Source organism: Semicossyphus pulcher, unplaced genomic scaffold (genome assembly GCF_022749685.1).
Source record: "Semicossyphus pulcher isolate SPU_LCO1_2020_fin unplaced genomic scaffold, fSemPul1.0.p SCAF_25, whole genome shotgun sequence".
Lineage (NCBI taxonomy): Eukaryota > Metazoa > Chordata > Actinopteri > Labriformes > Labridae > Semicossyphus > Semicossyphus pulcher.
Window position 1 is genome coordinate 5,491,883 of NW_027211699.1, and position 24,600 is coordinate 5,516,482.

Consider the following 24,600-nt stretch of genomic DNA (forward strand, 5'->3'; position numbering starts at 1 on the left):
GCAGCCGAGCAAACACGCGATGCTGCTGCCGTCACAGATCATGTCGGCGGGATAATCGAGGCAGATGCTCCGTTAGGCAAGGTGGCTTATAAGGGAGAGTATCCCTGTTATCAGCCGCACCTCGCCCCGGGGCTGGTTAACGCTGTGGCTACATACATGTTTCCTTTTAGCAGCTACACCAGCAGCAAACGCGGCATAAGGTTGTGTGAGCCAACAGGAAGTAGGAGACAGTGAGCTTTCGTTTCAAACGGTTACCGGTCTGATCACGCTGATTAAACACACTGCGTTTATCTGGTATAAATTCCTGTATTGTTTAAGATTGCGATAAATGCTGCAGAACAAGAAGTTATCCTAATGTCACTTCTTCATCGTGCAGCCCTCGCCACAGCTATAAAATTAAAGCCAGATAGTATCAGTCCTCAGCACAGACAGACAGCAAACACAGCAATGCTGCTCCACTGAGCTGACGTTATATAAACAGCTCTGCTGCAGATACATCTGATCAGTATTTCCTCAACATTTGTGCAGCGCTGTGAGTCATCGTGTAAGCAGGCAAAATGACAACGCTGTTAGAAACAGCAGTGGAGCTATATATAATATGTCAAGGACCTTTTAAAAGGAGTTTAAAGAATCAGTCCAACCAGAATAAACACCATCTTACAGCGTGACAGACGCATCAAACACTTCTGCTAGCATCAAACCTCCAGCAGGAGACGGCACTGAAGCCGCAGAGCTGATGGACGGATAAAGACACGTGAAGCCGGAAGAAACATTTACCTCAGCAGCAGACGCTCAGATGTTTTCTTTGATAGATGAATTCTCCACTGACCGCAGCCATGTGATTACATCTGGAGCTCCATGGTGATAAAAAGGATACACTTTGATGGCTCCTGATTTTGTCCCGATGGCCATGAGCTGCAGCTTGGGGTCAAAGGCCAAAGCACTGGGCTGGTGGGGGAACCCATGCTCCACGGTCTGAGAGAGAAAGGAGGGAGAGATTAACACAAGAAAGGAGACAACATCGCCTCGGCTCCGATCAGCATTGATGGGAACACAAAACACGCTAATCCCCGCCCCCTTTCGGCGCGATGCTATGCTCCGTCGGTAACTTCTGCGACTCCTCGTCATCTCAGCTACAAATTCAACCCGTCTCTGCCTGAGCAGCGCTCGGACATTGTTCCAAATTTGTCGCCACCGAGTTTGATGAACGGACTGAATGAGTGATCGATACAATAAAGACCGAACCACCGTAACATCTTCACTGTTTACTAACCCTGTTTCAGACACGTTTGTGACGTCAGACGGTGACACAGCAGAAAAGAGACCGACAGGAGGATACTATATACCTGCGCTAATTTAGGTGGGAAAGGGGTATTTGACACTCTTCTCCCACTCTCTTTGTCTGTGTGTGTGTGTGTGTGTGTGTGTGTGTGTGTAATTCTGTACAGGCAGCGAGGCGTCTAAAAGGGAGGCCCTAATAAAGTTAGAGGAAAAATCTTTAAAAAGCTCTGACGGCAGAAGAAATGCTTTTTATTACAAAGCTGTGCAGACTTTGTTAAATGGGATTAGCATAAATTCACAGTTTTTCCGTCTGTCCGTGTCGGGGAAACGGCGAGGCAGCAGGGAAATCACTCAGATCTGCAGAGAGGAATAAAACTTAGCAGAGATTTTCTAACCTGCTCTAAAGAGGTCAGGGGGGGCTTTAAAGATCCCCGAGCCGCCTCTGTGATGTCAAAAATTGGGAAGGAGTTATTTAGCTTGGAACTCAGATAACAAGTCAAACATTAACTCTTTGTTTCATTAAAGTGCTGGTCTGAAATCACACACACACACAGTCATTTCAAAGGAACACTCCTGTTGAGAGCTCACCTCTGATAGTTGTGGCAGCTTCTGCCAAACCTTTACAATGTGTGTGTGTGTGTGTGTGTGTGTGTGTGTGTGTAAGCGATTTAAAGGTGCAACTAACAGTTCATGGACTTTAGACATGTTACACCCTTCAGCCAACCTGAATATTTACAGTTTTAGGAACAACTTCAGGGCTGCACGATTACAACAGTACAAGTTTGCATCCAACTAAGACTTAAAATTGGTCATTTCAGTGTGTTTTGGGAGTCGCGCTGTACAGCCTCGCTGTTATGGATGTCTGACGTGACGCTGGACAAGGACGGGGAGTAGCGCCGTTATTCCTCTCGGCCTTCATTCACTCGTCATGCTGCACTTTGTGGACATTTTTCAGCTGCTAGAACAACTTAGTTGTGCTGCTTTGTGGCGCAGACGCAGGTTTCATGCACTCTCTGCATATTATTTTCTTCTTGCTTAACATCACTCGCCCGAAGCCCAAAATAGATAGATAGATAGATAGATGTACTTTATTGATCCCAAACTGGGAAATTGTGGATATACAACCAAAAAACGATGACGAGCTGTTTCGGGGGACCAGCTCTTCGTCTTCTGTTCGGACATTTGACTTTTGTTTCTCCCAAGCAGCTGCTGAGAGGTAGGCGCTCCTGACATGACATGCCAGCTCCCCCAAAGGTTAAGCAGAAGCCTCTCCATCGCCTGAGTGGCGGTTAGTTTAGGGAGCGCTTGATTTGATATGCAGCAGAGTTTTCTATGGGTGGAACATTTTAAAAGTCAATATCGAATCCAATCATGTTTATTTAAATGTGGGAAACCAAAATCTTGATTAATATTCAATTTATTGTGCAGCCTTGCTTTAATGAATCTGATTTTATTTGTATAGCGGCACATCATAACCAAAGTTATCTCACGACACTTTACAAAAAGAGCATGTCTAGACCGTACTGTTTTTTATATTAGAGCTGTTAGAATGTTTTCAGTGATTTGTTAAAGTTCCTATAAAAATCTAATTCCGTTCTTTTAGGCATATTTCTTGCTCTGATTGTCATATTTGTGCGAGTACCTGTCCCAGCACCGTAGCCCAAAAGGACAAAGATTAGCGTGAACGACAGCGCTGATGACGTCAAGGTCGACAACTTTAAGGATCCTCGAACAGGTAAAGGGAACGTTCCTCAGGGGAAGCAGCTGTCCAAGGACAGGTTCCAGCAGAACTGGCTCAGAATATATATCGGCGGCTACATTTAAACAACAGAGACACGAGTCTGACGGGTTTGTAAAATGTTTGTTTTGACACGGCTCATCAGTTCATTTACACACAGTCTACTTTAAGTCGCTGCTGAGACGGCGGTTCTCATACAGCAGCCTTGAAAAAAAACACATGAGGTAGATTTGGCAAAGAACACGACGACTAATGCTAACTTAGGAAATAAAGGGGCTTTTCAAAACAGCATACATTATTCATTTTGAACTGATGGTGCTGCTGTAATGAGTGTTCAACTCAGACAGCAGGGATGCATTGCACTGCTCACGTCTTGCCGACTAATGATCAGATGGGTGCAACAGGTGTAAGGGTCACTTAGTGAAGGGTGTACTTAAGCATTTGGTCCTTCCCTCATAACATGTCCAAAGAGAAGACCTGGATTTCTACATAGCCCAAGGTACCAAAGAGGCTCTGAGATAAAGAATAGTCCAGCCTGGCAGGCTGACACCTTGGAGATTGTATCATGGTTCACAAAACAAAAAAGCCCTCATGGCAAAAGAGTCCTCAGAGAATCTCCCTCCAGGGTGCAGAAAAACTTAAACACCTACTGACACACCTCTCAAGTCATGAGGGTAACCTCACAGACAACTCAGGCATAAAGTCATGAATGAAGCATTTAAGGTGTATGACCTTATCGGCAGGGTTCATGTTGTTGTTGTCGTCATGGAGGGTGATAAACTGTGTCTTTCAACATCAAAAACTTTGGACAGCTGTCTCTTTGGGACACTGTGCTCTACTTTTTGAGTGTACAGACAGACAGCAGCCTAACCTAACCCAGAGTTCAAGGCCACAGCAGTAGTGCTCCTAAGGTTTGCTCAGTGGTCTATAGACCCTGAAGTTGCAGCTCCCTCTAGTTTAGCAGCCAAGGTGAAAACATGCTGCTGAATAGATCTCAGGGGTGACAAGCGAGGCTCAAGTTTATATGCATTTGCAAGTTTAAACAACCATCTTGACCAATATCTGAAAGCAAAAAGGTCACACAACACTCAAACTTGCTGCTATACAAACTAATCTTGTTAATATGAAGCCTGATAATCCCTCTTACTGACATAATCTGTTGTAAGTTGGTTAATTACTGCGATGTTGGGTCTACAAGCACAAGTTTCCCCTTCTTCCTCCTCGCTGTACACGCGGGCCTCGTTTGAGTGAAAGCCAATTAACACAAATCACAACAAAGCGTCCGAGTCCGCCGTCCATCAGCTGCAGTTCACAGCAAATATCTGTTTCTAGCTGGAAACGGCAACACTGAGGAGCGGCCGGGGTGGAGGGGAGGCGCGGGGGGGCAAATGCTGCAGAGTACTCGACTAAAAACTGGGTCCCGTTTTGAGATAGACAGATAGTTTTGGGGAGCAGGAGCCCCTCGCTCCCTCCCTCTCCTCCGGACCGTTACTTTACCTTGTTGAAGGCGAAAAGCTCCTGTTTTATCTTCTCCCTCTGCGGGTCCGTGCCCTGCCGACGAAACCTAAACTTCATCATCTTGACGCCGGGCGGTGGGGAGGACAGGGCTGCGAGACGGAGAAGAAAGCACGGAGATAACACTCCGCCGGCGGTTGGGAGGCGGTTTTAGCCGTTGGACAATGCTAAAAGCTAGCTAACCGACTAGCCCATGCAGGCTGAAAGCGGGGCTGCGACGCTACTGCTGCTGCTGTGGGCTGCGGCTCTCCTCCCTCCTCTCTCTCTCCTCTCTCTCCCTCCTGGTGCTGTCTAGGTCGTGGTGGGTTTGACCACAGCCCCCGCCCCCCCCTCCCCTCATTCCGGTTCACACGGACCCCGCTGTTGTTAACCAATAAGAGCGAGAAAATCTGCGAACAATTACTCAGAAACGCCCACATAGCACAGCCGAGCGCTGAGGAGGGGGATGCTCGGTTTGTAGCACGGGACGCACCGGGTTGTACTGTTCACGTACAACGGTCCATTACAAGGCGGTAAACGGTAGGTTCGTTAGAGCAAAAGAAACTAACAGACAGTTAATGACTAGAAAGAACTAATAAAGCCAGAACAAGTTAACTAGTTTACCTATGGTTGTTTTCTTTGTGTTTTTAGAGAAAAACTGCGGTATCATCGAAAGACAGGACATGAATATGTCCAAAACCCTATTTACTATTTCAAAATGTATATTAAACAAGGCGAAGCTCAAGAAACATTTATTCTTATTTATTTATTTTTTGCTTTATATTAATTTCCTTATATATAAAAAGACATAAAACTGACCGTTGTCTTTTACCTATCTGAGTATTAAATGTTTATGAACATATTTTTTATTAACTATTTATTTTCTGTTAAATTTCTCTGTTGCCTTTGCAATTATAAGATAGAACTTTATTAATCCCAAAGAAAACTATAGTGCCAGATAGCTCCAAAAATACAGTACAAATTAGAGAAATACAAAAAACAGTGTATGAGTTAATGCAAAAATGACAGTGCCTGACTATTACATAGTAAGAACTTATATTGCAAAATTATGAATTTAAAGATAGTTCATGATACAGAATGTAATTGTACACAATAATTAAGAAAAGATTGTTAATAAAGTTCTTCAAAACAACAAAAAACCCACACATCAGAACAATTTAAGGTACAAACTTTAATATACATTATTTACATGCCTTCTTTTTACACTATTTACATACAAATATATACATATATTGTAAAAATAATAACTTTAATTAGTGCAAACTGTTGAATGAGGTGGCCTTTAAATGTGTCCCCAGATATGTTTCCCCACGTCAAACTTAAGGCATCTCTCAATGATAAAGGAAAGATGAGATTATTATTTAGTTTGCTCGTTACTCCTTTTAATTTGCTTTTAGTTTAGTTTTTCCATAAAAGCATATATTCAGTACAAAGGCTAATCAGATCTTATAACTATAATTTGTATCCATTATTGTCTCTTCCTCTATGAAGCAGCCATGGCAGACAAGATCTCACAGTTTTGGCTTAAAAGGTCAAACTAAGAACATTTATGAGTCTGAAAGTAGATTTATCCAAATCTGACTTTCTATTCTTTACATTGCATAATAGACCCACGCATACATCTAACCCAGTGACGTGTGTGTGCTTAAGTATGTGCAAGGTTTCTCTGCTTCATGGCTATAACCCCTGCTTTATTGTTCCAATCTTTTATTAGCAAAAATGCCCCAAAACGTACTTGTTCAAGCTTAGGACATGTAAATATTTGCTGGTTTTCTTACTCTTCTATCAAAGTAAAGAAAACATAATTTGATTTGGGCTGTTAGCTGGACAAACAAAGCCATGTGAACTTAAAAACGTTTAGTTTGGGTAATTATGTTTGTGATTTTTTTAAGATATTTATTGACCAAACAATTAACAAAATAAAAGCATGTTTTCTATGTCAACAACATCCATTCATTTAGCATATTAAACAGACGTATCCTTTATATAACAAAATATTCTACTTTTGAAATGGAGGTAGATACAGTTCTAAATGAGGCTTAAATTATGATTTCTCTGTGTGTGTGTGTGTGCGCATGTTTGTGCTATAGCAGGGTGATTTCACTTGGTGGCAAAGTGAGCCTCTTTTCTCTGACTGACAGCATGTTCTCCATGTGCATGGCAATGACTCGGCACAGCTCCAGACCCTGCAAAACACAAACACACACATACATACAGAAACAGTACAGTAAGTAACGTGTGTGAAAGGTACAGAAAAGTTTCATAAACACACACACACGCACACACACCTGCTCCAGCTGTAGCTGTGTGATACGTTGGTTAAGCAGGTCTCCGATCATGATCTCCACATAGGGATAACTGGAGCCTGAAGTCGGTCTCTGGGTGCGAGTTGACTGGACTTCCTTCAGAGGGAAACGCACCATGGCCTCCTGAACAATAAAAAATATTCCAACAGATGCTTTTAAAAAACAAACTCGGAATGCACAGCGAAAGTAAAAACAAGGAACATATAATATTTTAAGTCTAGGAAAAAGGTTATGCAGTCCTCTTTTTTGTAGATAAAGAGATGGATGGATGGACAGTAAGAGGCAGGAATCACGATAACCAGCAGAGGGAGCTAAACCCTTTGTTTTCTATTATGATGTATTGCATGTGTGACTGTGTGTCTGTGACATACGTGAGTATCCTTATTCAGGAAGTGCAGTCCGTTCAGGTTGACAGCCAGGATGCACGGCGCGTGGATGGAGGAGGAGCTGCAGCTCTGAATGTAGAAGAAGGAGGAGCCGAACATGGGGAAGGCACTGACCAGACCTGGGGCAAGAAAACACGCATTTAAGCCAAGAGAAGAAGTTAGGTGACAGCTGTAAGTCAGCGTCGCTTGGAATCATTATTGTCTTCATCACTTTAAGGGAGTCAACTTGTGAAAACTTTACAATTATTTGGTCTTCAAATATATGTCTTTCAGCCGATTGTTTTTACTCAATAGTTCTCTTTCTTAGTAATAAATAGATAATATAGGCGTCTATAATATAACACACACACACACACAGATTCTGTCTTACCAAGGAACTGGGCACGGGCCTGGTTTGGGTTTAAGGGCTGTACGTGCTGCATGTGTTGAGTTGTCATATTCAGCCACGGCTGTGAACCCTGCTTGCCGTAAAACGGAGAGGGGACACACTCCTGCACCTCACGGCTGATAAGACAGAAGGCACACCATTGACACCTCAGAGGAAGCAGTTACATTCTATACATGTGAACACTAACTGCTGTTCTGTGAGTGATTAGAACGTGTGTGTATGTGTGTGTATGTTACAGTGTGGGCAGGTAGATGGTGTCCTTGGCACGGTGCTGTAGAGCAGACAGTCTGGCGATCTGCTGCAGGTGCTGCTCACTGGCCTTTCCCTGAGGAACCACACTCAGCAGGGCCTTCAGGTAGTCTGGCAACACCTGGAACGAAAAGGTTTCTTAGTTGTTACGGTTTTTTAGAATAAAATACTTGCTTTGTTTTGGGAAGTATTTGGTTATTTGAGTATAAATGGAAGTGGAATAAAAGTGGAAATCAATCAATTTAATGACAACTTATGGCTTTGTTGGCAGAGGTTGTGAAGCAGCATTAAGTGGATCATTGTAAAACTGCCCACACAGGACGTATATGAGACAAATTTCATATGTCTTGATTAGCTACAGTAGAAACAGGACTTCAGCTGTTATACAGTAGATCTCCACCTGATTATAGTGCATGGTGACGTAGAGTTCATTGTCAAGTTTGAGCGCCAGACTCCATATGACTCTCCTGAACCACAGACTGTAGTTGGCGTCCACCGGCTCGGCCTCTGTGGCGATGTCCAGGATGTACTCGCGCTTGTTCAGGGGGCGCACATTCTGACCTAGAAAGAAACACACACTGTGTATGAAGACGAGTGTTTGCATTGTGGGGCTTCACAGAGAAGAGCCAGACCCTGTTACCTCTGTGTGTGACCAGGAAGACGGCGTATTCATCCAAAGCCTCCACCCTGTGTAGTCCCATCTCATAGCACAGCTCCTCGATGACATCCAAAGCAACCTGGAATCCATGACAACAAGCAACGCTGAACCCTTGACATCTGATTGTTTGTGATGTATAAAAGCGAAACACAAGGATGGATGTGTGTGCTCATGTGTTCAGTGACACTCACAGAGCACGTCTTGATTTTCAGGTGCCTTTCGATCCCACCTGGCAGCAGGAATAGCTGTCTCTTGGAGCTCCGCCCAGCCTGCACAAAAACAGCCAATCAGAGGGATTCCTCTTAAGTTAATACTATTACACTTAACAAAGCACTCCTTTATACAGTAGCAATGTCACTTTAAACAAGTTTAAAGCCATTTAAAAGATAGCAGCTAGCGTTAGCATTCAACCACTTCATAGCTACTTGCTAGCATGATCACTTGATAGTGGCTGCAGCCTTCAAGGGCCGTATTTGAAGGCCGATTGCGTCACAGCGGTGCGTCGAAGGCTGTCCCATTTTGAAGGCTCCTTCAGATGTGGCCAACAAATGCATCCTCCTTTTACCGGGCCACGAAGGATCCATCGGGTGCGTCCTTCATGGCCTAACGTATCCCGAGACACACTGCGCGCCAATTCAAACAAGATGGCGGACTCTTTTTTGTTTTTGGTTTCAACTCAATCTAATAGCTGCGATACAAATGTTAAAGAATGAAAGGGGCCTCGAAACAAATTATCTTTAAAATAATAGGTTAGGTTATGAGACGCTAGTTAGCCCACTAGCTAGCTACTGCTAGGCGACAGGAGCCGGAAATCCTCCGTAGATCAGTCCGTCTCATTTAAGTTCGGCTTTAACAGTCTACACAGGCTATGGATGACTCATCCTCCGTAGAACACGTCCTTTGAAGGATGCAGCCCCGGGAATTGAGACACAGCTAACCTTTCACGCTCACACTCACACCTACAGGCAATTTTAGAGTCACCAATGAGCCGAACAAGCATGTCTTTGGACTGTGGGAGGAAGAACCCACGTATGTACAGGGAGAACATGCAACCTCCACACAGAAATGCCCTCTACGTCCAAAAAGGGATTCGAACCAGGAACTTCTAGCCGTGAAGCGACAGCACTAACCACCGTGTAGCCCATTATTACCATTAAAATTTTACATTTGACATAAAATGAAAACTGAACAAATTAACTTAATACAAAGTAAATACGTAAATCGTGTCCTTCAAAGGATGCAGCCCCTGAATTGAGACACAGCTAGTGTTACACTTTACAGAAGGACAGGTGTAAATTCCTTGCTGGTAAAGTGTTGAAAGCTAACGTTAGCTGTTGTGACTTGGGTGGAGATACTCTGTTGGTACGTATCAACTTATGAAATAATGTATTTTATCTTTAACATCTCTCCAGATCTTAACTATGAATCGTCTTTCAGTTACGAATCAGTCGAAAAGCCCTGATTGATCATTCCCCTACCTTTATGCGACTCTCAAATCCGGAGATAAAACATTATAACAGTGTTTGAGCTGGCCACAATGTAAATAAGCAACTGCGAGATTGATTCCGAGACTAACCAGCATCGCTTTGAGCTCCATGCTGTTGGGATGCTGCGTGCGTCCGCCATATTGAAAAGTCCTCCTCAGATTCTGCTCACAAGCCTTGGCGATACCTTAAACAAGAACAGCAGCCAATCAACACTTAGATCAGCATTAACCATGAATGATGGAATGAGTGTGATATGGAAGGTTACTGATTTGTTGTTTACCTTGGTACTGCATCCCGGGGCTGTCGCAGGCGTCCTGCAGGAACTTCAACAGAAACGGCTTCATAACATCTGAGCAGCGATGGAACGCTGTCAGGATGTACAGCAGCCTCCATCCTCTCTGGCAGCTGTCCCTACATACAAAGAAATATACACACACAACTACACATTCAAAGCTCTCTAAGGCCACGGCAGCACTGATGAGGCTCTGAGTTAGTGCGTGTCTTACGGTTTGGAGCTGGTGTTGGCGGTGACTTGCTTCATCACCTGGCAGTAGGCTTCATCCTTTATCAGGCCGTGTTCCCCACTTAACTAGATTCAAATAAAAACATAGTTAATCCTGGACTTTGTTTCAGGCTTATTGTTGACTGTACTGTCTTAATATTTGATGTGCTTAAGTATGCGTGTCATTGTTCGAGTACCTTCAGTATAGTGGTAACCAGGTCCTGTTCGGTCTGACCTTTCAGTGCAAAGTCTCCCATGAACTTCATTATAGCTGAGCACAATGAAACAAATCATCTCATGAATCTGATCAACCGAATCTGACCACCTTTCCACAACTACAAACTTTAACTTTGAAATATATCTGCTCTACATTCCTCCTCTCTTTGCTCTCCTCTCACCTATAAAGATGTCAGCAGCCACTCTGTTCATCCCACTGTCAGAGAAGTCGATCAGAGACTCCTGGATCGGAGACTTGAGAGACAAACACGTAACAAGGGGAGAATTATGTTTGTGCAAACACAACATATGAGAATACAAAGACATGGATGTTTTAAATCGTGCTTTACCTTTGAGAATTTGACCATGTCGACAGGGTCTCTGCCCTCCTTCCCTTTTTTGGCTTTCTGATCACTGAGAGTAAAATACAGATCCACAGACTTTAAGAATTAGGGACATTTTAAAAGATTATTTCATTTTATTTTATTTGTTGATTGATTCAGGATCCCCATTAGTTGTTACCACAGTAACAGCTATTCTTCCTGGAGTCAATGCAAAGCAACACAAGACCAAACAAATAAAACGCAAGTAAAACATTTCACATTCAGAACCTGTGTCCGCTAACAGCGTTTTTTTGTGCTGGCAGCGCCTATTTTCTATCAAACTAATCCAGTTCAGTGTTTTCAGCGCTCATCGTCCTCAGCACAAAAAACGCCCTCTGCGTCAGCTGCTTTTCGTGGCTCTGCTTACGGCGCTCTCAGTTGCACCGCCGAACTCATCAATGTCACTTCTCCCTCACTGACCAATCAAAATCAAGATGGGGCGGGACTCTAGATATCAACTTTGTCAACAACAACAGTGGAGGAGAAGTTAATCCTTTCGTTTGTTCGAGGGTACAATTCCCAGGTGTAGAGCTGCTGCGGTGCGGCTCGCATTTTGTTCTGTCTGATCGGGCCCTTAACGATCACTACCAAGGGAAGTCGAAGTGCCACCAGAACATTTTCATAACCTAGCATCAGTAAGTGCCAGTAATATTTGGTTTTATTAAAGGCATTTTTACAAAGAAAACATAAAAACGTTGGAAAGGAATCGTGGCCTGCATTAGCAGCAGCTCTCCTCCGCCATTGTTGTTGATAAAGTCGATATTGTAAGTCCCGCCTCTCCATGATTTTGATTGGTTGGTGAAGGAGAAGTGACATTTACGAGCGCAGCAGTGTTCCAAAAGTTGAACAATTTTCAACTGAGAGCGCAGCGACAAAAAACAGCTGACGCCGAGGTCGTTTTTGCGCTGAGGCTAAAACACTGAAGTGCATTGGTTCTGTATAGAAAAAAGGCGCTGCCAGCACAAAAAAAATGCTGTTAGTGGACACAGGCCCTTAACCTGCTCATTGTCTAACCCTTGTAAACAGATGCACAGCTGTTGATCTGTCTTTGGAGCATGCCTGGAACCAAATATCACAGTCTTTGTTAACAGATATACAAGACTGACCCTCTGTTCCTCTGCGCCTCTCTGAAGTACTTCTTGGCAAACTCTGCCATGTGGTACTGGCTGCTCTGCAGAGGTACATCGTCCGGTGCCACGCTCATGCTGTCTCCATACATCTCATTTACTACCTGATACACACAAGCACATACACACACAGTAAAAACATGCTTAGACACAGTGCCACTTAAAGAAACACCAAAGATATAATTATATACAAAATATTTCCATTTCTTCAAACCAAAAAAATCCGACATATACTGAATAAACAGCAGCAGACACCATAATATAGGGGTATCATTCATGCAGAACCCAAAGTCCTCCTCGCTCTAACTCTGGTTTTCAGATTAATTCAGACATTTTTTTCTTGTGTATAGGGGAAGCAAGAATATATGCACCTCCATAGAGAGGTCGAGCTCATGGGCAGCTACAGCTGAGCCCATGGCCACGGCGATAGCAGCAGACGCAGCGACTCGTCCCTGTCTGTCTCGAGGCTCCGCACGCTCAGCGGGGAGCACCAGGAAGTCTGGAGCAGCCACGGGACGCACATAGTCGCTGGGAAAAACGCCCGATTTTCCGTACACAGCCCCGAACCGCCAGCCTGCACACACAAACACATACCAGAACATACGGCATGTACAGTCAATGAGAGGTTACAGGGAAGTGTTACAAACAAACAACGTCACAAGCAAAACACAAAGAGCTAAAAGTGATGATTTGAAATGTTAAGTTCTGTCAAACAGGAGCACAAAAATCCAAAATACTTAGTTTAAGAGTTTTTAAAGGCAGGAAAAATCAAGTTAAAGAAAAGAAAAGACGGAACACAGAAGCTTTGACTCGACTAAAACAATTCCACAGCAAAAAGCCAAAAGCAAACACACTCAGACGAACAAGTGATGGAGCCCCCAAGGCTGCCAAACCCACCAAACTCAGGAGTGTCTCTCTTTATCTCCTCCAGCAGCATCACCTTCTTCCTCACTATGCAGCCGTAACGTTTGCCTGAACACCCACAAACACGCGCACACACACGCACAGCGTGACGCAGCGAGACAAACTGGACTGTAAAATGGCTCACAGACGCAGACAGCAGGTCAACAAAGATATTACTGTGCTCCATGTTGTGAGTGTGTGTGTGTGTGTGTCTCACCGGCCTCCAGCCCATCCATGTGCTGCAGTCTGATGATGTCCCCTTTGTGGAAGCTGAGCAGACTCCTGTCCTCAGTGATGAAGTTCCTCACCGCCACCATGTACTCCGAGTCCTGACAGACATTTAAAAAGAAGAAATTGTTGTAATACTTTTCCTATCTAATAAAACTTCAGCTGAGAATGCACAGAAAAGGGCCGCAGCTGTTCAATGTCGTCTGTGGCTCCAGGGGGAATCTCCCTGGTGATGTCATAGTGATGTCATCAGGGTTATCTCTGACTCAGGTGTGAGATTTCAAATTAACAAATAAAGGAAAACCTGTGTCACAAACTTAAAACGAGGAGTTTAAAAGACATAACACAGGAAGGGTGTAATGAAAGATATCATTTGGTTGCATTATGGGAAATGTAGGATTTGTCGCTTCCAGAGCTTTAGAGGAAATTAGAATTAAAAGTCAAGATGTCTCTGCTTATCCTGCTTTGATTTTTCCATCAATCTTTTGTAAGTCCTCCAGATTATTAAAGCCTTTCCCTCAGATCATCTGAACACACCAAAGAATTTGCCGCACCGTACAGATGATTTATTCAAATCAGGGTGTGCTCTTTTCTGTGGAAATAAACCCAGACAGGGTGATAACCGTGTATCATACTGAAGCAGGTTATTTTGCTGACCAATGATCTGCTTGCTGTACATTATCCTGCATTTTTTAAGGCTACTTACTATATTTATTTACTTAGGATCCCCATTAGTTATCACCACGGTAACAACTATTCTTCCTGTACTGTATATATACTATATTAATCAATAACCTAACATCCATTCATTTTCTTCTGCTTATCGGGTCGGGTCGTGGTGGCAGCAGGCTAAGGAAGTCAGCCCAGACTTCCCTCTCCCTAGCAACATTTTCCCCCTCCTCCTGAGGGATCCCGAGGTGTTCCCAGGCCAGGTAGGATATATAATCCCTCCAGTGAACTCTGAGTCTGCCCCAGCGTCTCCTCCCATTTGTACGTGCCCAGAAGAGGCGCCCAGGAGGCATCCTAATCAGATGCAGAACAGCCTCAACTGGCTCCTTTCGATGCGGATGTCTTAGCTCCTTACCCTATCTCTAAGGCTCATGACCATAGGTAAAAGTTGGAACATAGATGGCAAGAGCTTCCTCTTACGGGTCAGCTTCTGATTTCACTTAAAAAATAACAGAACTGCGTCCATATTCAGAAATAAAACCCAAGGGACACTGTAATATCAATGAGTCAAATCAGTTTAGCACATCATACTCTTGTGCCTGAAAAGAAAAGACCCACACTCTGACCTTCTTCAGCTCTGTGAGGAAGTGGTCGATCATGTGCTTGACCTGCGGGGCCTTGGCCGAGAACAGGATCAGCTTCTCGTTGGTCAGGTTGAACTCCAGCATGTTTTTAGACGGGATGGACACGAACAGGATGTCCGAGTAACTGCACAGGCACCGATATGAGGGGGGAAAAAAAACAGGAAGTCAACATAAAGGTAGAGAGAAAGAGAAAGAGAGTCGAACCACATGCACACTTGACATGAATGTTGAAAAAAATGTTGGTATTTAATTGAAGACGCACCTGTAAGGCCTCAGCACTCTGAAGTAGTCTGGAGCTGCAGAGCTGCTCCTCACCATCTTCAGCAGCTTGACGCCTTTATGAGACACAGACAGCACCTGCACTCCTGTTCCCACACTGCCCTGGAACACACACGCACGCAGAAACGCACACACGCACACACACATAAGAGACTGAGTGCGAGGACACGTTCGCATAGACGAGCAGGCTCTTCAGTTTAACTCACATATGAGAAAGAGACAAGGACTCACAGAGGCTGGGAAGAGGCGGGAGAAGTAAATCTCCCACGAGTCTCTGGCGATGGCGGCGACTTTCTTCTTCACGTTCTCGTCATGCGTGCCTGAAACCTGATCCACCTTGTTCTCAGCTGGCAAAGAAGAACAAAGACAGAGTTTAGGTGATTGAATCCATAGGTATACTACCTAAGGTCTATGAGCCATCACTGTGTACCTCAGAGTAAAGTCATTTAGGGACGTGAGTTATTCGTACCAAAGAATGTTTTCATCTGCTGTCTCTCCTCCTGCGTGATGCGAATGCAGGCCTCAGAGAAGGTGTCATGTACAACCTGTAGGATGATGAGAAGACGTAACGATCTGTGAATCTTTGAAGCAAGAGCCAAGATCATAAGGTGTCTAAAAGTGTACAATTTGTCATGCTTGATTCTCAATTAAATGTACTTCTTTTACCCTTTATTATTTGAATAAATCATCCCATTTAAACTATGAGCATTACTGCCATCCATCCATTATCTGTAGCACTTATCCTGTTCAGGGTTGCACGCCTCTCGCCCGGCTGTCATTGGGCGAGAGGCGGGGTTACACCCTTGACTGGTCGCCGTGCTCTGTTGACATTTATAATTTCTTCAAAAAAACACAACTTGTGTTTCCCCGCGATCTCGTTTCCACAGCAGCGGGTTAGCCTCGCGTGAAGGATGCACGTTACGATCAAAACCGTACTGAGGCCGACTGCACAGCTGCATTTAAAATCTTTTAAAACAGAATAAGAAGGTCGGTATTTAAAGGAAGACGTTGCATCTCAATCAATGCATTTACAGGAGGGACGCACCAGCTGACGTCTGTGTGTGTGAGCATGTTAGAGCGTGAGGGGAGAGTGTCCAGTAAGTTAATCTATCGTGGATGACGACCTTTCTGACAGATAAAAAAAGAAACATGAAACAATTAGTCACCAAACATACTCTCCCGCTGTGAGGGACATGTGTCAAAGGGCAACTCTAGAAAATGTCAGGAGTGCAATGTGTGAAAGGAGCTATAGAGACACATACTTTCACACTCATACGGGCAATTTCAGAGTGTCTTTGGACTGTGGGAGGAAGTCGGGGAGAACATGTAAACTCCACACAAAAAGGCCCACTACGTTCAGGAACCTTCTAGCTGTGAGGCGACAGCGCAAACCACTGCAAATTTTACTTAGAAATAAAATGAAAACTGAACAAATGAGCTTAATACAAGATAAAAGGAGAAACAAGCAAACACATGAATCAACCTGTCTGAAGATCAGGTCCAGAATCAAAGGATTGTTGAACGTCTCTCTGGGGTAGAAAACCTGCAAACAGAGCAACAATGATGCTGTGGAGGCAACCTGTGTCGGGCAGCATGGATTATTTCTTCACACTTATGTTTATGTGTTTGTGTTCCGTGGATCACACCTCTTTCCTCATGTAGAGCTTCCAGGGAACATTAGAGTATGTGTAATATTCCTCACTGGTCCGGCTGTGGAGCTGAGTCTGAATGATCTCCTCCTCTACTGGCAGCTCTCTGGAGACTGGACACGCACACACACAAGGGTAAAAATAACTTCTTGTTATTCTGCTGTTTATTTCAGGAGATTGGTGTAACACTGACTTGTGAAAAGGTCACCTGGAGGAGGGGCGGGGCTTAAATTGGAGCTTGCTGGACCCGCAGGGCGAGACTTGATCGACTTAGAAACCTTTAGTCCTCCTTCGTCTTTACGCTGGAATGACTGAGGCTTCCTCAGAGTCTGCGACGAAACAAAGGTCAGATGTACTTTCGGTTTGTGTGTGTGTGTGTGTGTGTGTGTGTGTGTGTGTGTGTGTGTGTGGTAGGCGTAGAGATGTGGATACCGGTTGCGGTGGGTTTGCCATCTGATCTTTAAGGATCTCCATCGCTTCATCATGAGGGTCAGGCTTCCTTGCAAACACTTTTCCATCACCCTTCCTGCACACACACACACACACACACACACACACACACACACACACACACACACACACACACACACACGCAAAGGTTAAGAAGCACCACACAAGTCAGACAAACACAGTTACCTGTACACTTTAAGCGGTACAGACAGACCTTTGTGCAGCAGCTCCAGTGGAGGTGGTTGTCCCGGCGGGCTGGTGCTGTTTGATGATGTCTTTGATGTCGTGGCTGGGGTCCATGCGCTCAGCGTTACTCGCACTGGCTCGGACCACATCCTCGTGAGGGGGGGCCCGCGTTGGACCTGGAGTGTCACTTTTTATTAGATCATGTGCAGTTATTGGACGATTTAATTCAAACACATTCTCACCACACAGTACATCTCCTGAGGCTGTTTTACCCTCAGGCTGTTACACATACTCATCTTTCGCTGCACAGCCGCAGGCTTGTACGGAGACTCTTCCCTTTCTTTGGTCTGCGGAAAAAACAGGAACACAGCCGAGTTTGACAAGATTTCAGATTTGGCAGGTGCACCCTCATGTGTGTTCTTGTGTCTGTGTGTGTCTCCTCACAGGGCTGGGTGTGTGAGAGCGCTGTGGCACGTGTGTGTGATGATGCTGTGCGGGCGGTGACTGTGGGGCCGGAGCGACAGGAGGGAAGGAGGACAGCATCTGCTGCTGGATCGCAATGGCCTGCATGGTCATCTGCTGGGCCTGGAACACAGACACGCGCACACACACACACACACATTTATATTTGACTGATCGCTGTGTGGCTACTGAGTTACCAGCAGTTATAAATGCTGATGGATAATCAAGTTTTTTTAAACTGACATGGAAAATAAAGTGACCATTTATCTTCATGTAACTAAATAATACACCAACAGAAATATCAGAGGAAAAGTGACAAACCAGAATGATAGCTTGCTGGTTGATGATGGCCTGTTGCTGTTGAGTCAGCACCGCCTGCTCGGTCCCTGTAAAAGTTTAATCATATAAACAAAGACACCATGTAGTAAGTTGTAGAGAACCAGTTAGACAAACACAGGCTGATGACTGCTCTGCTACAAACCAACCACACAGAGGAACTTTGCAACAACACATCAACAAAACACACACACTGAAAAAAGGTTCCTTTATCCAGTTCAACCTTATTTTATTGTAACTCCATCATGCCAACAGTCTTCAGGCCAAACATGCTGGAAAACGCACACAGCAAATTGACCATAATCACACGGCGGCCATTTTCCTCTGACATCTTGCTCAGGGTGGAAAGCTCACATATGTTTTTATTGTAGGGACTGTGACAAATTGTTATCATTTCACTGCTTCAGGATTTTTTAGCAACTGATAAGACAATGGGACATGTGGTCGACAAGGGCCATAGCACTGCAACAGTTTCCATTCAAAGAAACGGGCCGCGACTTCAGAAACGTTGCAAATTGAAAAACACACAAACCAAGAAAACACATGGAACAGAAAAATGGTGTAAACACAAGGGAAGTACTCCAGACCTGTAGGGGGCGCTCGGTGTAACAGCTAAGAGCAGGACCTAACTGTTGCTTCCATTAGCTATGGCTCTAATTTAGCCGTGCAGCTAGCGGTACTGTCAGCTGACTCTGAGCACAGGGTTGGTCCTCCAAACTCCTGAAGCCCATGTGCTAGTTAGAGGATTTAACACCATCACTTCACTGTGCTTAGAGCCCAACACCAGGCGGAGTCATCTAAAAGTAGCCTACCACTAGCTGCATGGCTAATGCCAGGTAGCTAACAGAAAGTAGAATCAGGGGTTACTTTAGGAAAGCTATCTGTCAACCTGGAGCAATGTCTCAATAAAAGTTGTGTTGTGTTTTTGCACAGTCAGTGGGACATGGACAACGGACTGAGTTGTCTGATAATCAATAAACTCACTGACCTCATGTCTCTAACCTGTTACACCGAGCGCCCCTGCAGGTCTGGAGCACTTCCTTTGTGTTGACTGGATTTGCAGTGTTTTTCTTTTTGTATGTGTTTTCTGGGTTTGTGTGTTTTTCACTTTGCATCGTTTGTATTTGCAGCGCGTTTGATGGTAAGGCATTTGTTTCGGCCTTTTGCAGCACTTTTTTTCACGTGCAGCGTGTTTTTATCGTTGCATTTGTTTGAAACTTTTAGTTTTTGACATAAACATCGTTTTGGAATCTGTAGCCTGATTCTTTAAATGGAAACCGTTTGGGACGCTGCAGCCTGATTGCCCTTGTTGGCCACTGTACATTTGGCCATGTTTTATATTAAAGCAACTTGATAACCTATTATCATTAGACATGAGCTAATGTTAGCATTCAACCACTTTCTAGCTAATATTACTGTTAATTAAGAGTTGGCCTAATGCTAACCTTATAAAAGCAGTGTTTAAAATATGATAGGAAAGACTAAAATTCCTAGCTGACAGTAACGTTAGGAGGAGGTGGCTAAATGGTATCATTAGCTCGAGCCTTATGGTAGCTAGTCAGCTATCAAATATGGCCTGATGTTTCTTCAGATGTTCCCTATCCATTGTCTTTCCAGTTGTTGATAAACTGAGAAGCGGTGAAAGGTGAGTTCCCTCCCTGACCTCGGGGAAAATAGCTGCCTGTGAATGTGGTGAGTTAATGCAGCTGACACACCTGTCATCACAGGCAAGCCTTGAACCACAGGCGTGGCAGGGAGCGGCGGCCCTGGCAGACCGGGGGCTACGGAAGCTACGCTAACATCTCTATCAGCAGCTGGGGCACGAATGGGTAACGGGGTGGGGGGTACGTGTGCGGCAGCAGCGGTGCTAGAGGAGCTCGGCTGCTGGTACGGTTGTTGGGGACGGTTGTATTGATGGTATTGATGCGGCTGCTGTTGTCGCGGAGGTTGCTGCTGTTCTTGTTGCTGCTGCTGTTCATGGTGGTGGTGGTGGGAGGGGATTGGCATGGCAGGGATGGGTGGCATCATTCCTCCTGCCACGGGGAGCACTGGCACAGCTTGAGGAGCGACAGCAGGGAACAGGGTAAGGACACAGCATGATGGGTGACGTTAAACTTGACATCTGGACTTTTATATTCTCCAAAGACGGGACAAATCAAATGACAACAAGACATGCAGCCTACAGAAGGTGTGGCTGAAAGAAGAGACATGGTAGTGGTAGTGAGTGGGTTGTTTGTGTGTGTAGCAAGAGGGAGAATGAGAGTGACAGCTCCCTATAGAGAGCAAAGGAGTCATCTGTGGTTACAGTGAATGGACGTCTCTGCATTATGGATGAGGTTAGACCGCTCATTACAGCCTCTAAGCGGCAGATTATCGTGGGTGAACTGTACACCTGAACCTTTACACGGCAGTCCTGTTAAAGAGACACATCAGCTTGACCCTAAGACAAAATGCATGAATTATTTGCTCTTTTATTCCAGCATTTTAAAGGTTCATTTGACTGTTTTTACTTCTGTATTTAATGTTTGATTTACACATTGTTCCCAGCACAATTTAGAGTGAGAAAACTATTCATCAAGCTGAGACTAAAGGCGAGGATTTGGAACCAAACTTGAATAATTGATGTCAGCAGAGAGAGAAAAGGGTGACAGACTTGAGCCACAGGACTTAAGAACCACTAGAAATAAAAGCACACACACACAATAACTCCCGTGTTTTACCTCCGGGGTGTATTCCTGGTGGATAAGGCCTGCTGGCGGTCGTCTGACTCCCGCCCTCTCCTCTTCCTCCCCCTGCGATGCCAATACCTCCTCCTCCCTTCATCCTTGCCGACAAACTTCCAGTCTTCTCCATGTCCTGGTAGCCGGAGAGAAAGGAGACGGAGAAGGACGAATGCAGGTGTTTAGAAAGTGGAGTTTGAGAGGCATGAAGAGCAGAGTAAGTGCTGGGTGATGGAGACCCTCTGTGAGTGCGTCAGACGAGCTGTGGGAACTGAATACTCTGCGGGAAGTACCGTAAACACTGGAGGAGAAGCTCAAGCACGCGCACAGATGATGCTCATGAAGAAAAAAGTTTTACATGCATCAGCTTCAACATTAAGACAAAATCCAAGCGTTAGCATGCGCGCTGTTTGATTGACAGCTTATGTTTAAAATAATACAACACTATTTTTCTACCGGGACAATCCACGACTACACGACTGTGCTGCCTGTTGCTGCCGTCAATTACGGGAGGTCGCACGGTAACCTAATCATGCCTCCTGTCTGCTCCATTCATACGCTAACAGAAGCAGCGGATCACATGCTCAATCCGTCCATCAACACTCCCGTCCATTGACGGTCACATGGCAGATCAGGTGGCGCGAGTATTACGGGACATGTGATGCATTTCAAAGCTACAACTAAGGAGAAGTTTCATTAAGTATTTATCTGTATTTTAGCACTTAATTGATTTAAAGTGTTTTTATGAATCTATAATAATTCTAGATTTCTCGTTCCTCTGACAGAAGGGAAAGTATGGTTAGTGTGTGAAGTTTCTTGTACTCACGACGCTGCTGTCTGACAGCACGGGGTCAAACAGGCTGTCCAGGTAGCGGTCCATTCCCCTCTGAGTCTGACTGTCACTGAACGCATCTGACTCTACTGGACACACAGAGACAGCAGAGAAGCTTCAAACACGGCTGTTAAACTTTACTTTTAAAAAAGTGTCTCACTGAAGGAAGCCGACACCCACGTGGAAGCACACTTCCATTTTCGCATGATTCTACTATTAATAAGGAAGGTCACACTGAGCTTGTAGTGAAGGACATGTGTGTGTGTTTGTGTGTTTGTACCATGACTGAAGTAACCGTCTGAGTCGGGCAGACTGTAGGCGGGTCTGCTGCTGAGAGGAAGCTCCTCATCAGAGTCAAAGCCGCTGCCAAACAAAGCACTAAGGGGAGATCAAACATTAAATTAATTACTGTGGTGTAATATCTACATTTCAAATATCTGCATGTATTTGTCTGTGTTTCGCTTCACTGACAGGCTGGCGTTGGCTCGGACTCTGGCAGGGTCGTCAGTGCTGATGATGAAGTAGCTCTTCTGCTTTGGGAAGTCCGTCGGAAGCTCCAGGTCCGCGATCAGGTCCATCACGTAGTCGTGGCCTGCTAACTCCACCCACTGGCCGTGCTCCTTCATCAGAACTGAACTGCCCCTCCACCAGTCAGACACTCCCCTAGAGGCAAGAGATCGGACTTCAGAAGCACTGTACTCAAAGCCTTCAGGAGCAGTATATTACTCTATTTACACTGGGAGTTTTATTAAAATGTAAGTTACAAAGGCAAATAATGAGTTGAACTTCTGCATGTTATACTTAAGTAGGAGATATGAGCACCTGTGGCGCAGTATGTCCCCTGCTAGATCCTCCCCACTGGTCCAGGAGTGAGCCGGACACAGGAAGGATCCTCCTGCACAAAGACATGGATGGATAACATGAACAAGTAGTACCTTATATCATCAACTGTCTCTTTCTATCACTGTTTTCAAATCAAAGATTATTTGGAGTAAACAAACTAGATAATAAAAATAATCAACATTAAGGTCTGTAAGTAGTCCAAGATAGTGTCAGCAGTCCCTGCCATGCATTTGGTGCTCAATTAAACATAACATTATAAAGACTTTTATATAATGTTAAAAAGTTTTCCTATTTGATATTAAATTGAAGTTTAAGAAAAAAATATTAAAGTTTAAGATTAAACTGCAAAGTCTAATATTGTTTCTCACCATCAAAACAGTGCACATGCAACACCATGTTAGCCTTCTTCCTATTGGCCGTCCACTCCAGCAGCGACAGAGGATAAGTCCGAGCAGTCTCGGGGGCGGAGCCTGAGCCGAGCTGCATCTTCTGATTGGCTTGGATGAGTCTGTGTTGCAGCAGGGCCTGGCAGCCGGCAGGGCCGTGGTCCGACACAAACCTGGAGAGGGAAAGACAAATGAGGTTATTTTTAATCCTTAAAGGGGGGGTATTATTCTACTTTCAAGCTTCATGTTTCACTCTGTGATACCTGTGGAGTAGCTTAGCATAATTTTACAGTTAAAATTTTTTCTCACACTGGTGCTCTGTGCAGGCCCTCATACAGCCTCTACCTCAAACGACTCAGTCAGCTCTGTCCCTTTAAGAAACCTCGCCCCTACAAGCTAGCTTTCTTCTGCCGAGGGGCAGAACTCAGTGTTTCAGACACGCCTCCCACCCTGTGGCCGTGTTACAGAGTTGTCGGCAAAGAGTCAATTTCGCTTTCCCCGTGTGAAATGAACGTCTGCTGCTCTCGTCCTTTGGAAAAGTAAACACTCTTTCCTTCACAGCCAAAGAAACACTTTCTCCAAGACATTCTGAACCTGATAAGCAGAGCCGTTGAGCAGACTGAGCTGCTGGGTGGGCGTGTCCCTGAACTGTGCCAGGGGCAGGAAGTTCTGCTGTGTCTCGGGCAGATGCCCAAATATAGAGTTCCTCCACTTTATGACATCAAAGGCATAAAGTGGAGGAACGTTGTGAGGCGTCTGGAGAAGTCTGTCTTAAAGCAAGCGTTTACAGCAGCCTGTAGACTGAGACTTTTTTAGCAGGGGATTACTCCAACATACTTTTACCTACAGATTTGAAACTTCACCCACGTTTAGTCTGGACATCTTACATTGTCACGTTATATATATGTCGTAAAATGTGAAACAGCATAATACCACCTCTTTAAGGTCCATATTTCATCAGTATAATTTCTGTGTGTGTCAGACAAATCGTCTTACTTCAGTAGATATTTATCCATCTTAAGAGACGGGGCGAAGCTGCACAGACTCGCCAGCAGCAGCAGCCAGCCTCTCTCAGCGTTGTCAGAGTTTACGTTCCTCCACACCTGGTTGACAACCTGAGCCAGGATCTCGTCCCGTAACCCCGGAGACGACAGGGCCCTTTGGATGATGTAATTCCCGAACATGTTCTCCTGTGCTCCGTTCAGGTGAGGGTCCCCCATGAACCGCAACACCTGAAGCAAAACACAGGCAGGAACCACGACTTAGAACATGTGTGTTGTTGTACCATAGTTAAAGTTAGTCTATGTATGAATTCCAGAGTGAACACTTGTTATAAAAGTCAGCCTGCCATGTTGAAGAGCTCCAGAGCTTCTCCTGTCAGGTCGTCCTCCACGCGGGTCAGAGGTGCGTCAAGTGGTGCCATCAACATCCCCCACTTTGGTTCCTGCAGCAAAACATGCACAGTGTTGTAAGGAAGCACAATTAATATGCACATCTTGTATGTTCAGTATTTAATTTAAGACCAAAATAAAAAAGCAAAAGAAAATAAAATTTCAAGCTGGCTAGGTGTTCTTTGGCTGCACATCCCACCTCTTTGACTTCTTAATCTCTATTTACAGACTCTGCAGGCGCACAACCGGATTTTAGTACGGGAAGTGTTCTGGTTTCCGCTTGTAGTACGTTTGTAGTCCGAGTAGTATTGACCAATCACATCCCAGATCCCATCCCGTCATCTGACAACGACTTAGCTTCTTATTAATCTCTATAAACAGACATC

At 44.7% G+C, this 24,600-nt stretch overlaps 2 protein-coding genes across 2 annotated transcripts in view; both read right to left on the reverse strand.

Annotated features, from left to right (window-relative positions):
* Positions 1-4,796, reverse strand: part of llgl1 (LLGL scribble cell polarity complex component 1) — a 38,836-nt gene extending 34,040 nt beyond the window's left edge. Inside the window, exons 1-2 of the mRNA XM_069676215.1 lie at positions 4,517-4,796; positions 878-975 (exon numbers count right to left, since the gene is read on the reverse strand). Of these exons, the coding sequence (XP_069532316.1) occupies positions 878-975; positions 4,517-4,597 (179 nt within the window). The 5' untranslated portion in view covers positions 4,598-4,796. The remainder of the gene's footprint in view (positions 1-877; positions 976-4,516) is intronic.
* A 1,724-nt stretch (positions 4,797-6,520) lies between these two features.
* The window catches only part of myo15aa (myosin XVAa), a 29,608-nt gene continuing 11,528 nt past the window's right edge, over positions 6,521-24,600 (reverse strand). Inside the window, exons 27-64 of the mRNA XM_069675736.1 lie at positions 24,172-24,267; positions 23,820-24,055; positions 22,806-22,996; positions 22,417-22,489; positions 22,066-22,257; positions 21,875-21,972; positions 21,589-21,683; positions 20,763-20,898; positions 18,028-18,092; positions 17,719-17,829; positions 17,537-17,591; positions 17,273-17,420; positions 17,041-17,134; positions 16,817-16,937; positions 16,606-16,721; positions 16,443-16,502; positions 15,429-15,504; positions 15,191-15,306; positions 14,943-15,061; positions 14,663-14,804; positions 13,357-13,468; positions 13,134-13,208; positions 12,608-12,810; positions 12,216-12,340; positions 11,077-11,140; positions 10,909-10,981; positions 10,708-10,781; positions 10,515-10,597; positions 10,289-10,419; positions 10,098-10,192; positions 8,713-8,790; positions 8,504-8,600; positions 8,264-8,424; positions 7,851-7,984; positions 7,597-7,730; positions 7,212-7,345; positions 6,823-6,963; positions 6,521-6,720 (exon numbers count right to left, since the gene is read on the reverse strand). Of these exons, the coding sequence (XP_069531837.1) occupies positions 6,619-6,720; positions 6,823-6,963; positions 7,212-7,345; positions 7,597-7,730; positions 7,851-7,984; positions 8,264-8,424; positions 8,504-8,600; positions 8,713-8,790; positions 10,098-10,192; positions 10,289-10,419; positions 10,515-10,597; positions 10,708-10,781; positions 10,909-10,981; positions 11,077-11,140; positions 12,216-12,340; positions 12,608-12,810; positions 13,134-13,208; positions 13,357-13,468; positions 14,663-14,804; positions 14,943-15,061; positions 15,191-15,306; positions 15,429-15,504; positions 16,443-16,502; positions 16,606-16,721; positions 16,817-16,937; positions 17,041-17,134; positions 17,273-17,420; positions 17,537-17,591; positions 17,719-17,829; positions 18,028-18,092; positions 20,763-20,898; positions 21,589-21,683; positions 21,875-21,972; positions 22,066-22,257; positions 22,417-22,489; positions 22,806-22,996; positions 23,820-24,055; positions 24,172-24,267 (4,356 nt within the window). The 3' untranslated portion in view covers positions 6,521-6,618. The remainder of the gene's footprint in view (positions 6,721-6,822; positions 6,964-7,211; positions 7,346-7,596; positions 7,731-7,850; positions 7,985-8,263; positions 8,425-8,503; positions 8,601-8,712; positions 8,791-10,097; positions 10,193-10,288; positions 10,420-10,514; positions 10,598-10,707; positions 10,782-10,908; positions 10,982-11,076; positions 11,141-12,215; positions 12,341-12,607; positions 12,811-13,133; positions 13,209-13,356; positions 13,469-14,662; positions 14,805-14,942; positions 15,062-15,190; positions 15,307-15,428; positions 15,505-16,442; positions 16,503-16,605; positions 16,722-16,816; positions 16,938-17,040; positions 17,135-17,272; positions 17,421-17,536; positions 17,592-17,718; positions 17,830-18,027; positions 18,093-20,762; positions 20,899-21,588; positions 21,684-21,874; positions 21,973-22,065; positions 22,258-22,416; positions 22,490-22,805; positions 22,997-23,819; positions 24,056-24,171; positions 24,268-24,600) is intronic.